This window comes from Protomyctophum parallelum (genome assembly GCF_964188405.1).
Source record: "Protomyctophum parallelum genome assembly, chromosome: 23".
In the NCBI taxonomy this organism is placed as follows: Eukaryota; Metazoa; Chordata; class Actinopteri; order Myctophiformes; family Myctophidae; genus Protomyctophum; species Protomyctophum parallelum.
Window position 1 is genome coordinate 11,136,724 of NC_139715.1, and position 14,555 is coordinate 11,151,278.

At 41.8% G+C, this 14,555-nt stretch overlaps 1 protein-coding gene across 1 annotated transcript in view; it reads left to right on the forward strand.

Moving 5' to 3' along the window:
* LOC310854387 (plakophilin-4-like) overlaps positions 1-11,493 on the forward strand; it is a gene marked incomplete at its 5' end in the record, with an annotated part of 79,689 nt that extends 68,196 nt beyond the window's left edge. Inside the window, 8 exons of the mRNA XM_083758995.1 lie at positions 558-731; positions 2,366-2,516; positions 3,699-3,891; positions 6,376-6,460; positions 7,540-7,657; positions 7,785-7,916; positions 8,732-8,805; positions 9,660-11,493. Of these exons, the coding sequence (XP_083615121.1) occupies positions 558-731; positions 2,366-2,516; positions 3,699-3,891; positions 6,376-6,460; positions 7,540-7,657; positions 7,785-7,916; positions 8,732-8,805; positions 9,660-9,923 (1,191 nt within the window). The 3' untranslated portion in view covers positions 9,924-11,493. The remainder of the gene's footprint in view (positions 1-557; positions 732-2,365; positions 2,517-3,698; positions 3,892-6,375; positions 6,461-7,539; positions 7,658-7,784; positions 7,917-8,731; positions 8,806-9,659) is intronic.
* Positions 11,494-14,555: the final 3,062 nt, after the last annotated feature.

Genomic DNA, 14,555 nt, shown 5'->3' on the forward strand with positions numbered 1-14,555 from the left:
GTGTCGTGTTGTGATCGTGGTTCTTTTGTCAAGCAAAACGAAAACACTTTTTTTTGTTCAAAAGTTAAAGGTAGTGTAAGTTATATTTTTTTTGTTTAAAGGTTAAAACTTTTATGTTCTGATAGTAATCACTGCTATAGTGTATTAGTTGTTCAGTTACAGGGGTCTCCCTGTCATTTCCTCTCCTGTTTTCGTTATGGTTGCCAATAACATCCAACTAGAGTACTAGACGGTATCCATGTATCATTTCCAGTGTTAATCAGTTTAGAATTTGTCTTCACATTTGTTTCATCACTTGCAATTTCACTTCACTCCTGACTGGATAAGACCGGCATCCCGAACATGCACTTTCTGTCCACTAAAGAGCATTAATTGTGTAACACAGTATGACTTCAACCTAGCTCTTAGACGTTTTAAATGATCAATATTTGTTTGTCTGTAAGGTAATGTAGAAACGTGATCTCAATCTATCGTTCCAGTCATTGTTACCATTGCGGTGGATAAGAGCATCAACCTGTTGTTGGTTTATTTGTTGTCCCCTGTGTGTTTGTGGTCAGTGGGACGGTATGGGACCCATCCCGGGCTTCTCCCAGAAGCTGCGGGGGGCAGAGTTGCTGTGGCACCCCACCGTGGTCAAACCCCACCTCAGCCTGCTGGCGGAGAGCTCCAACCCCGCTACCCTGGAGGGAGCGGCGGGGTCCCTGCAGAACCTCTCAGCGGGCAACTGGAAGGTAAACAACTGTCGGACCCCACTGCTTTAACCCATTTTGGGCGGGAACCCCTTTTGTTGTTCTAACCCTTCTGGACGGGAACTCTTTTTGGGGTTCTGTACAGTATGTACAGTATTCACAAATTTAAAAAAATGTGATGCTGCTACATAAATATTTGACGTTTTTCCAGAAAACTTAGGTCAGGATTTAGAAGGCGTTTTTAGAATGGGCTCAAATCCAAAATGGGTTAAAGGACAACTTTAGTTTTTTTTCAACCAAGGTTCATGTTTTAGGTTGTTATTAGAGAAAGTAAAAGATGAGTGTTAATTATTTTTCATTTTCTGCTTCCTTTCGTTTTAGGGATTTTAGCTGTTTTTGACAGGGGCAGGGGCATTCGAGCATGGGGCTAAATATGTATTTTTTGACAAATATTTTATAGCGATTTATTTTTGTATTATTTACTATAGTCCTACTAGACCCCAAGAAATTACATCTGGCCACAAAAGATCACAGGATCTACTGAATGTGTCAAACTGACATATTGAGCCTATGACACACAGTGTGGCTTCCCCCCAGTAGGCTACCTTCACATTCAGTAGATCCTGTGATCTTCTGTGGCCAGATGCAATTTCCAGAGGTCAATTAGGACTATAGTAAATAATAAAAAATGAAATCGCCATAATATTTTGTAAAAAAAATACATATTTAGCCCCATGCTCGAATGCCCCCGCCCCCTGTCAAAAACAGCTAAAATCCCTAAAACGAAAGGAAGCAGCAAACGAAAAACAAAATTACACTCATCTTTTACTTTCTCTAATAACAACCTAAAACATGAACCTTGGTTGAAAAAAAAATGCAGTTTTATTCACATTACAGGCATACAGAAGTGAGTGTTTTGTTAGTGTGTGCGTGCTCCATTATTTTGTAGTTTTCCGTCAGAAGAGAGAGGACAGAAATAGAAACAGAGTAGGAGAGACAGAAACAAACTAAACAACCCTGACTCTAAAAGAAAAACATCACAGGATACAAACAGGTGGGGAAAAATTAAATAAGAATGACTTTCATAACTTTACATTTGTCACATGGCACACAAGTGTGCCTCGGGGACACAGTTTGGACGGTGCTGACAGTATAGGGTATGCGCATGCTTAAAGTGAATGGCCCATCGAGTGGCAAACAGTTTGCACTGTAAAATCCTTGTGTTCATTTAACCCCATTTGCAACTACGAGAGTCAAAATAACACTCAATTGGGGAGTTCACCTTCTGGTTAAAACGCTGTGGTAGTCTGCTTGTGCGTGCGTGCGTTTCAATGTTCCATAAAACAAGAGCCTCGTTTATTTGATGGGTTGAGATCCATTTCAGGGAGCTCTAATGAAATGAGGGTGCGTTGATTTTTGATTTGATTTATTTATTAGATTCCCATTAGCTTACAGCAGCTATTCTTCCTGGGGTCTTAAACATAATTATCATCATAAAAACATTTCTTCCGTTGAGCTCTCTCTCTCTCTCTCTCTCTCTCTCTCTCTCTATGTGTGTGTGTGTGTGTGTGTGTGCATTTGTACAACAACACACAAATGTTTGGTTTTTCTGTGTTTTGAGAGGTCAAGCTGCTATGTGTGTGTGTGTGTGTGTGTGTGTGTGTGTGTGTGTGCAGTTCTCGGCCTACATCCGCGCGGCGGTGCGTAAGGAGAAAGGTCTTCCCATCCTGGTGGAGCTGCTGAGGATGGACAATGACCGGGTGGTGTGCTCCGTGGCCACCGCCCTGCGGAACATGGCCCTGGACACCAGGAACAAGGAGCTCATAGGTTCATACAGTACACACACACACACACAGTACACACACACACACACACACACACACACTAACCCATTCTGACCTGAGATCAGATTCTAAAAATGTCAGTCGCTCTTCGATTTTTCAAAAAATAGCAGACCTACAAGCTCGTATCGCGCCACTCGGTGGCGCGATATGAGCTTGTAGATCTGCTATTTTTAAATAGCTAAAGCATAACATGATGCTGACACCAAAATGGGTGCCCGGTCAGAATGGGTTAATGCTGTATACACTGTACTGGATATTGTTGGACCATTGTTGGAATTTTGGTTCCATTCGTACACTCTCAGAGTTACGGCGGTCCTTGCGAGTATAACGTTTGAGAACCACTAGTACTAGTTGGACTATGCAATATGCATATAGTGTCGTAGTACTAACTACATGCCATACACATTCTGAAGACAACCTGGAGACTTGGCATTCGCTGGTAATTGAGTATTATGATAAAAACAAATATGCCCCTGGAGAAGACCAAGTATTTGCCACGGACATATTGTGTCCGTGTGTACACATTGATGACCCCTTGGTTCCGTCACACGGAGGCAGTGGTGGAAAGTAACTCACTTAAGTACTGTACTTACGGTATTTGTACTTACATACCCTATATACATTTTGGCCATTTGAAAATTGCCGATCTACAAGCTCACAATGCGTCGCATCGCAACGCATTGTCAGCTTGGAGATCTGCTATTTTGCAAACATTTTCGTACGCTTGAAAACGTGTGAAATTCTGCATAATGAGTACTTTCTACGTTTGTACTTTAAGTACATTTTGATACCAATACTTTTGTACTTTTACTCAAGTACATTTTGAATCCCGTGCTTTTACGTGCAACGGAGTATTTCTACATTGTGGTATTGGCATTTCTGCTTAACCCATTCTGACCGGGCACCCATTTTGGTGTCGGCATCATGTCATGCTTTAGCTATTGAAAAATAGCAGATCTACAAGCTCATATCGCGCCACCGAGTGGCGCGATACGAGCTTGTAGGTCTGCTATTTTTGAAAAATCGAAGAACGACTGACATTTTTTTTAAATCTGATCTCAGGTCAGGACGGGTTAATCAGACCAGTGTGTGTCCAGTCGGAAAACCTCGTATGAATCTGATCTCAGGTCAGTAAAACAAATGAGTTTTTTCCCCACCGTCGCAGGGAAGTATGCCATGCGCGACCTGGTGAACCGCCTGCCGGGGACCAGCCCGTCCATGCTGTCTGACGACACGGTGGCGTCGGTCTGCTGCACGCTGCACGAGGTGACCAGCCGCAACATGGAGAACGCCAAGGCCCTGGCGGACAGCGGAGGCATCGAGAAGCTGGTGGACATCAGCAAGGGACGGGGCAAGGGGTGAGGAAGGGTGCATGTGTGTGTGTGTGTGTTTTTTTTTAACACTTTATTTTGATTTTTATTGATGAATAAATGAAAAAACATACGTGTACATTTTGTTGTATCCGACATGTAAATATCCCCCCCTCCCCCCCCCCAATCAAGGTCAGAACAAGACAAATAAAACAAAGACAGACAGTACAAGACAGTAAAAGTAATTAGTAAACTAGTTTTGAAAGTACTAATGAACATAGTAAGAAGAAAAATAATAATAATAAAATAAAATAAACAGCATTTTCCATCAGCGTATGGTATCTAGGTTACATACATTGTATCCATCTTTCAGTTTAGATAGTAAATTGCTCTATATCCAACTGTCTACTTACTGAGGGCCTCCAACCAGAGGTCGCCCAATGTCAGGTTTAGTGTGAGGTATCAGATTGTACAAGGGAATATGGGTTTAAGTGAAAGGTATACTTTCTACAAACTCTATGAAAGGGGTCCAAGTCATAATGTATCTATCTTTAGAACCACTACGGTTGTACCTTAGTTTCTCTAGGGGAATCATGGAGAGAACCTCTTTGACCCACTGAACGAGGGAGGTTTCGGTGCATGTGTTTTTAGTTGTATTTAGTTTTAGTTTTAGTTATTCGCACAATACATTTGTTTTTTTTAAATATATTATTTCAGAGTGAACGTTTTTAACTCAAATCTTTGCGTCTGGGGGGGGGGGGGGGGTCCCTGGAACAACATATTTTCAGATGGGGGGTCGGCGGCCAATATTCTTTGGGGTCCTTGACATGAAAATGTTTCAGAACCACTGACATAGAAACATGGGTTTTTCAGAAAACTGTCAGGATTTAGAAGGCCTTTGTAGAATCATTCTCAGGTCTAAACGGGTTAAAGGTATATTCAGTGATTTCACTTAATTCAAATATATATATATATATTTTTTTTTTTGTGATAATCCTCCCTATAATAATCCTCTTTATATGGTGCTGACCATATAAGGAGTTCCTCCCTGTCCCTTAACATCCTGAGCGGCAAGGACGGAGTTCTCCGTTCAAATAGTAACGCCCAGCGCTCAGGACGGAGATTGATGATATTAGTGATAGATTAGTGATTAGAGATTATTGATATAAAAACCGATCGCATCGCTCCACAGTCTGGGAGCATCTGTTGTGCAACATTCAATGTTATTTTCCCGTAGGACGTCATCGAAAATGTTCCCCCCCCCATTTCAGCCGACGAGATCGAAAATCTTAAAAACGTGAATAACTCTTGATCTAAATCATTCCGTCCAATTCTAAGAAATGATTATGTGTTAGACGGCCCATCGTGGTCCTGTCCGCTAGTCCAGCCTTCATCCAATCAGGATAGAGAGGGGCCTTCCGCCAATCATGATCGAGCAGGGGTGGGCCTTGGTGTGTCTGATGTTGGCCTGTCGCGTGTCCCTCATCTTGTTACCGGGCGGACTGGGGGTTTTCCAAATCACCCAAATCACTTTAAGATAATAAACAATATAATAAACTGGGGGTTTTCCAAATCACCCAAATCACTTTAAGATAATAAACAAATAGTAGACAAGGTAATCAAACATAAGGTAGGACAAACAACAAATACAACAAATACACTTGTGTGCAATTGAATGTGTGGGTGTGTGAGTCTGTAGTGTACACCCAACTTTTACTTTTGGAACTTTAAGTACATGTTGATGCCAATACAATCTGTACCTTTTCCATTTCCCAACTATTACTTGTATCAGAGTATTTCTACATTGCAGTATTGATACTTTTACTGAAGTGTACTTTGCGAGTACTTTTTCCACCACTGACCACCACTTATAAATTATAATACTTATATAATACATTATGATATCCGGCGATGTCTCCACTGGGCCTGACAACCATTGTTTATGTCACATCCTATCTTGTTATGGTTCAGCTCCTCGTGATATCAAATGGGCCTAAATGCATGTCATACTGAGGGTCGTTGAATGTGAAAATGTGGAGAGTGACTGAATTAAACAGTGAAGCATGCCATTATATCTAGAGATGCACAATATTGATTTGTTGATAGTAGTTGAGCTAACCGCCCGGGGCCAAGAAATTATGACCGATATCCGATCTCCAATTATTTGCAGGGTCACATCGGCGGATATATTACTATATTATATCATATATTACATTACATTACATTATTACATTATATTATATTATATTATTTTATTTTGCTGGTGAAAGTACATGGTAAGCCCCCGTCCCCACTAACAGCTGAAACTGCTAAAGAGACAGAGACTGGCTGCTCTGCGAGTACAAAGCCATTGACGGTCACATTGTTATTGTGTCGTCAATATCGGTGAAAATTATCAGGATTATTTTGAGACCAATCCGATACCGATATGGCATTTATATGGCCGATTTCGATAACGCTACCGATTATATAATCTCTAATTATGTCTATGGTGATTCTGTGTGTCTATGTGTCTGTGTTTCCCTGTCCCAGGTATTCTATGAAGGTGGTGAAGGCAGCAGCCCAGGTGTTGAACACTATGTGGCAGTATAGAGAGCTGAGGAGTCTCTATAAACAGGTCTGCAGCCAAACGAATACTGTTTTAGTGTAGGCATGGGGTCTGTCTGTCAGTCAAGTTTGAGTGAAAGAAGGCTGCCGAGTTAAGCCTATACAGTAGATTAACCCATTTTGACCTGGGAGCGTTTCTGCAAATGTCTTCTTGTTTTTCTATGTCAGTCGTTAATATCAAACACTTTCATGTCACTTTTCACGATTCTTAAAAATAGCAGACCTACAAGCTCGTAGCGCGCCACTCGGTGGCGCGCTATGAGCTTGTAGATCTGCTATTTTTCAATAGCTAAAGCATGAAGTTGGAGTTGATTCTATCAACATGCTTCCTCGGGAGGCTGATTGAATAACAAGCTGCCAGGGTCAGAACGAGGCGTACAGATCTATTTATGCGCTGATCCTGGAAGCTCCCCGTTGCTGCTATTTACAGTCGACGGTAATTTGATTTGGATGTTCCCCTTGCAATGCTATTTTAATGTAATATTGACCCAATAAGGCTTTTACAGTTCCCTGGATTAAACTTATCTTGGAGTTCATGCTCCCTTTCTAAAGAAACCTTGTATCGCCATATTTCAACTTTCAATGTTTTTTGTTTGTTTTTGTGTTGTAAATTCATGTCCCACTTCATTGTGCGCATCTCAGAGCTTTGTGAGCTTGTAGATCTACTATCTACTATTTCTGAACATTTTTTTAAAAGTGAAAGTGGATAAGATTGTCTCTGGGCTTCATAGATATTAATTGAACCAATGAAAAGTAAGAGCTTGTGAAATAATAACTACCTTTGGACATACAGGGTTTCCACCTCGACAGCGACAATATACTGTATTTTCCTTCTCTTCTTTTAGTGTATTGTTTTGTTTTGTTTGCTCCCTTCCAATTATACTTTGCAACTCTTGGGGGGGAAAAGTTAAGACATTATTTAATGCTCCTAACAATACATTAGAGAGATGGATTGGAGATGTTTAATAGAGAGCTGCAACTACCGTAGCGATTATTCCATCGATTCCGTTTTGAATTAATCAAATGTCTTTTTTTAAATAAATTAAACTTGTACTGTAACTATATGAACTGTGCCCTGTGTTCCTGTAGGATGGCTGGAACTACACCCATTTCATCACTCCTGTATCAACGCTCGAGCGAGACCGCTACCGCTCACAACCAACTCTACCCACCAGCCCTCTGCAGATGTCTCCCGTCATCCAATCAGGTGAGAGACCCTGGTGTCCCCGTCCCCCCCCCAATCATCAAATCAGGTGAAGTCCAGAGCCGGCAGTTGTGGCAGTAGCTGACAATTGTTGTCATTGTAATGAATTTGTTTGGTTTGTTGTCCTAAGGTGGCAGTGCCACGTCCTCTCCAGCCATGCTGGGCATCAGGAGAAACAGTTCCAACTACCAGAGGGCACAGTCATCTATGCAACTCCATGCCTACTACGCAGACAACAGTTTACACAAGCCCCAGTACACTGGTGAGAAGCAGTGTTCACTTTTAAATTTATTTTTTAAGATTAGTTTTTTGCTTTTCTGCCTTTATTGAGAGTATCAACAGGAGAGACATGCAGCAAAGGTCGTCATGAAAGGGACTCGAACACACAACGCGCTGTCAGGCCAAAGCCTACTGCATATGTGGCATTGCGCCTGGACCACTTGGCCAGCAGGCGCCCCAGAAGCAAGTTCATTTTCACAGCAAATTTTTGATGTAGTTTTTAGTCATCGTCTTTTGAATAAAATTCCATTTTAGTTGTATTCATAATTCACTAACACTTCTGACAAAGTTTTAAAAAGAGTAACTTGCTACAGGCGTATTTGCTCGATCGAATTACTGACATCGGTGTAAGTGAATACGTACGTATATATATTCATGAATTCATCCATCCGTGGGGTGGCTCAGTCGGTAAAGCACACCGCCTTTGGATTGATGCTGGGGCACCGCCAACTCAGCACATGAGTACGGCAGCGCCGTGCAGCGAGTACTGCTACCTCAGCAATCCATTTCTAAGAAGTCTAGATCATTGAAAAGGGGATAGCCAGAGATAAGCCAGAGAAGACCTGCTTACTTTGTGCATTCATGCTTACAGTATTAGACAGTTGGCCTTGCGCCTAGGACCGTTAGCGTAGCACAGTATTGCCAATAGTGCTCATGGCATCGCACTTCCTCTCAAGTATTATTAGCTGAGGTAAACAGGATTTTATTGTATTTTCTTTTCACATTCATTGGCTGCGAGTCAGAATTGAGCAGACTGCTCTCGCTGTATTGATGTGTTGTTGTTCTTTTTCGCTTCAGGCTCTGAGAAGAAAAGTCCATATTTCATTGGGACGTATTCATCTCAGTCTGGAGAGGATCTGAGAAGAGCTCAGGTATGAAACTCTCTCTCTCCTCATCTACAATATATCTCCCCAAGTCAGGACTGCAGACATAAGTTTTGCGGATTCACCGTTTTGCCTGTTTACATGAAGAGGGGAGGAAACGGCGTTCCCAAAGATTTCCACTCTGGAAGGTGTTTTCACCTCCTGAAAACACCGCTCTCGTCTAAAGGGACACCAGCAACCGATACTTTATTTTGTCGTTCTCGTGTAAAGACCACCTCACTCCCCATGTCCTGCTACAGTCTGACTCACGTCCACCTCATCCCCTGTCATTCCTTTGCAAGTTTCAAGTATCATGCAGAATGTCCCATTTTACACTTGAAAAGTACAGTGAAAGTACAACATTTGCCTGAGATGTAGTAGAGCATAAATGTACATTTTCAAGTAAATTAAAAGCACCTCAAAATTGTACTCAACACTATGGATACTTTCCTGTTCTATCCCAGATTTGAACACTGGCGTCCTGTGCAAGTTTTGACACTGAGCTAATAGAGCCTGCCTGCTTGCTCAGGGGAGACCACAAACAGGATTGTGTCAAAGGTCATACTAAACCAGACACAGGGGGCTGTATTTTGGGTGTCTTAAGTCCCAGGTCTTATTACTTAACTTATGACCTGGAGGCGTGGTCAATGCTCTTTGGCCACTCCTTCCTCTCCTGTGTATAATACGTTATAGAGCATTTACATACCATACAGATCATTATAAATGTAAATGTATCATTATAAATAAATAGTAAATAAATGTATAAATACATTTACATGCCATACAGAACAGATGACTAGAGATTAGACATAAAAAGGTTCTGCTTTTATATCCACCCTCTTTGACCCTCCCCCCCCCCCCAGCACCCGGAGCCGTTCTACGACGAGCCCGAGAGGAAGAACTACAACAACTACAGGATGTACCTGTCGTCTCCGCAGGACTACAGAGGGGAGGAGCCTTACGAAGACGACGACCCCGACCACCTGGCCACGCCCTCTCCGGAGGGCTACAGCAGCCAGTCCCTCAGGCTCAAAGCCAACACAAACTATGTGGACTTCTACTCCACCACTCGGAGGCCTTCCCAAAGGGCCAGCAAGTACACCGGCTCCCCTGATTCCTGGGTGTAGTATAGGCTTGTGTGTGTGTGTGGGTGTGTGTTAGCTGCTAATACTATATGTGTGAGGGTCAAACGTTCCCACAAGTATATACTGTATAAGAATTTGAGAAACAGACATTGTGAGAACCAATGGCCCTTGCAGGTCCTCGCAAGAGAAATGTATTTATTTTTCTTTTAAAATGTATATAGCTGATCTACAAGCTCACAGTGCGTTGCAGCACGGCGCGTTGTGAGCTTGTCGATCGGCTTTTTTCAGCTTTAGAGTTGGCGTTAAAAATGTCAATTTAAATTAGTCATTTGAGGACATTGTTCTCCTAACTGCTGATGTCCTCACAAGTATAGTAATAGCACTGTGTGTGTGTGTGTGTGTGTGCGTGTGCGTGTGCGTGTGTGCGCGTGTGTGCGCGTGTGTGCGCGTGTGTGCGCGTGCGTGCGCGTTCGACTTTGAGAAAGCATGTGAATGCCATATACACGTTTAACATGTCTGTGTAGTCTCGCGTAACCAGATAGTTTGGAGACCTCCACCTACCACTATCGGACTTTGCAGCAGAGCGGTGCTTCACTCTGAGACCATAGACGGTTGATTGAATGCCTCATTAGTCCAATTATTAACAGCACAGAGGTACAGTAAAACATGTAGGCTAAAAGGATAACACCAAAAGAAAGTACTGGGGACATAGAATATTAACACATTTATACATGTCATCAACTAATACAAATATTTACAGAGGAGAAAAAGGTAAAAATGGTGGCAGTGTCTGACCCCCTTATTTCAATGGGAATTCATATTGAACTAATCATATTAGCGCTCTGTCTTTCTTCAATAGGTGGAGAGCTCCGATCCTCTGGCTAACTGAGACAAACGTCTCTGTGGATGTTTTGTGAGAGTGTGTGTGTGTGTGTGTGTGTGTGTGTGTGTGTGCGTGCGCGCGCGCATCTGTGTTAAAACTGTACTGAACGAGCAGAGCTGGGGTTTCGCCAAAACGTGGAGACAGAATTTGCGTTTTGCTCCACTCGAAGTGAATGGAGCAAAACAGGACTTTGTTTAACCACTTAAACCATACAGTATATACTGCATTCACTGGGGTCTAATTCACTATACTAGGTCTGCTAGTATTGCCTTCTACGCCACATCTACACGCTTTATTTCCACCAAGGTAAAGGTAAATGGTGCATTTGTTAAATTGTACAGGTGTATATATAGCGCATTTATCCAAAGCGCTTCACAATATGCAGTACTTTCACCCATTCAGAGATCGACAGCCGAGAAATCCATGCAAGGCACCAACCTGCTCATCGGGAGCAGTTAGGGGTTCAGTGTCTTGCTCAAGGACACTTCTACACGCAGCCAGGATGTCGTGCCAGGAAAGTTCTTTTATTTTTCCCCAGGCGGTCACTCCACCTACTAAGCCACTGCCGTCCCTTAAGATCAGTCCACACCAATGATTCGTCTTGGCTTGCAACCATTTGCAGCAACTTGCAACATTATCCCGAAACTGCGCTGACCTGCAACGGGCTAATTCAGACCACTGCAAGTTATTGCAACTGGTTGCAAGTCGTAACTAGTTGTGTAGCGACTCATTGGTGTGGACTGGGCTTTTTAGGGACTCCAGTGGCTCGGCCTAGGAGCGCTAGGGTTCATGTGGTTAAATATGCTGTTGTGTGGAAACCTCAGCCCAGCCTTCGTCGTTTACCGGAGTGTTTGTGACGTCAACCGAAGTTCTTTCTCTGCAGTGAACAGTGATGTATGTGTTGGCTTTGTACATAAATAGTGTCTGCCAGCCTCGTCTCCAGTGCAAGAGAAATAAAAAATAAAATGAAAAGTATGAGAAGATTATTTATTGAAGCCGTCCGTCATGGGCCAAAGATTATGAGTAAATTAATGATTTAGTGTTTGTTTTATCCGCAGTGGAGTACCAGATGGGTGGAGTTTATCATCTGTGACGTATTCTTTTTTTTGAATGCAACAAAACAGTCTCCTATTTCAGTAGGCTACCTTTCCAGGAAGCTTTCTATTAGCTTTGAATCCCCATCGATGATGTCACCGGTAGGAAGATTTCGGAACTGTCCCCAAAGCCCACCTCCGAGACACGTTCAAGTAAATAATGGTGCCATCTTATAATGAGCATTAATGAGTACCAGTTATATGAAGATATAGTTTGAATAAATGGGCATGTGCTCCTAAATTAAACCTTAACGTGCAGTTGTTTTGGTGAAGCGGCTTAATGCTCCACCCAACCGGCAATCAAAGCAGAGTAAATCAAACACAATGTACAAATGGTCACTGTCGGGCGTGAACCTTGTATGTCCAAAACTGTTATTATTTTAAAAACATCTTGAAATAGTGAAAATGGCAGACCCACAAGCTCACGCCGTGTGATGCGTGCTTGTGGTCGTGCTATTTGCACAACTATTGTGTGACTCTTGTATGACGATCAAGTACGGTATTAATTTACAGAAAGATCCATAAAGATGTGAAACGTGGAGATACAAGGTTTCTGCCCGGCAGCGGCAAAATATGATTTGACCCAAGTATGAACAAGGTAAGCTTGCCGCAGAGCTCCTTTGCTCTTGGCCCTGTAAAGACTCAGAGAATCAGGGTTAAGTCCGTAACCCCTAGCTTGCCTGTACTTTGGCCAAATATCATAAAGTATGTGAAATAATGTGAACAAAATAATGTGAAAAGGTATTTGTACAGATACAATGGTTAAACGGTCTTGTTACATCGTTGTACTCGATATGTAGAAATTTATATTATGTGATCGTGTGAAGGGAAAGTTTTCTATCATTTAATTCAAAGTTTTTATTTATTTTTAAGTTAATTTACTTGATGTGACCTGACCAAAATATCTGGTTTGTCTGTTCTGTCCCCAAGCTGATAATGATGATGTGCAATGTTAAAGAGGGAAATATATGTATAGGGATTAAAGATCATATGACAAGATATCTGAGTTGTGTGAGAGTTATAAATATCGTATGCCTTTCTTGCCCGCTGTGGTTGACAGTAACTGTACATTTCCTTGAGTACCTTGGCACGCATTTTCTCATGTTTCTTTAGTGCTTTTAAGTGTTGTTTCTGGAGCAAAGTCTTCAAAACTTGCTTCAGAAGTTTAAAGTTCCAGGGAGATTTAAACCTACGACAATTATGTAGACCGCAGTGTCCTATCACACTGAGCCGTTATTACAGTTACTCTTACAACACACAAAATACATAGAAGTACAATCAAGATATAATGCAGTTAAATGTATTCGTATCATTCTTGTGGTGTTGCTTGTTTAGATGTTTGAATGTTTCTGAAAAACAATGGAAACAATCTGGCATTTTTTGTGATGAATTTATTAAATCTGTGTGATTGTCACAGCAGTCACCACCATAGCTGTGTTGGGATGCTCTCTGCATGTCCAAAGGTCTTAGCTTCAAATCCAACAAATAGTAGTTCATCATTTTAAAGAACGTTTTAAACACAAACCCTTATGGCCAGCCCAGCCCAATCTTTCCAGATGGAGCTCCTGCTGCTGGTATAGCTTGGCTTTGCCAGCTGTCCGACCAGCTTGACCAGCACAATCTAGCTTAGCCTGACTGGGTGACCAGCTGACCACCTATACTGACTACCAGCCTGGTAAACCAGCCAAACCAGACTGCAGCTAAAACCAGCAACTGTTTCTTTTTCCAGTTTTTTCAGCAGGAAAGGTTAAGAACTTGGTTGTCCATAACATCTTCCATCTCTCTGTAGCTCAGAAGAAAAGGCAATGCTTTTTAAACTGGATGTTTCTGGTTCAAGACCAGTAAGGAATGTTTTGTCCACCTAAATGGACTAAACACATTCAATTATGTTTCCTCTTTGATAAAAAATATTTTAACACGTCTATTTCCCAACGTTGTGGATGTGGTGAAACAGTCAGTTGAAAGGAATAAGACTTCCGGAAATGTGTGTGCTTCTAAATCCGATAAGGGTGAGAAATGTGTTGTGCCCGACAGCCTCCATGTCTCCGTATCGCAGAGGATATGAATGACTGTTTTGGAAACTGAAAATCAGTGGTTCAAAATCAGTCAAATTAAATCTGTCAACTGTCTTTCGCTGCCCACCTGAATTCTAAAAGGTCAAGTATTGCATTTCCGGTACAGTTTGCTGTGCCAGCGTCAGGGGTTTCCAATCTTAAAGTATCATAAGACTCAATATAAAAACTATACCTACATGTTGATGTAGGTATGTTGCTGATGTTTAATATGCAAATCCTCTGGAGGTGGGATATTTTGTGGGAAGCTTCAGATTGTGAAACCTCACCTTTACTCTTGCACCACCAGGCCTTTCACAATAAAATGGTGTTTGAGGTTATAGTTATGTTATATATACATATATATATATATGTTCTCAACTGCATTTCTCATGCATATGTGGCTCAAGAGTAAAATCCAGAGTTCAATCCTGCAACAGAACATTTTTACTGTCCATCTAAATTCTAAAAGGTGGGTTAAATATAAGTCCCAGATTGTACCTTACAGCCCAGCGTGGCTCAAAAGATAAATCTGAGGTTTACAACCCAAAGGTTCCTGGTTCAAAACTCAAACAAAACTAATAATCAACAAAAAACTCAAACAAAACTAAAAGAAACTCAAACAAAACTAATAATCAACAAAAAA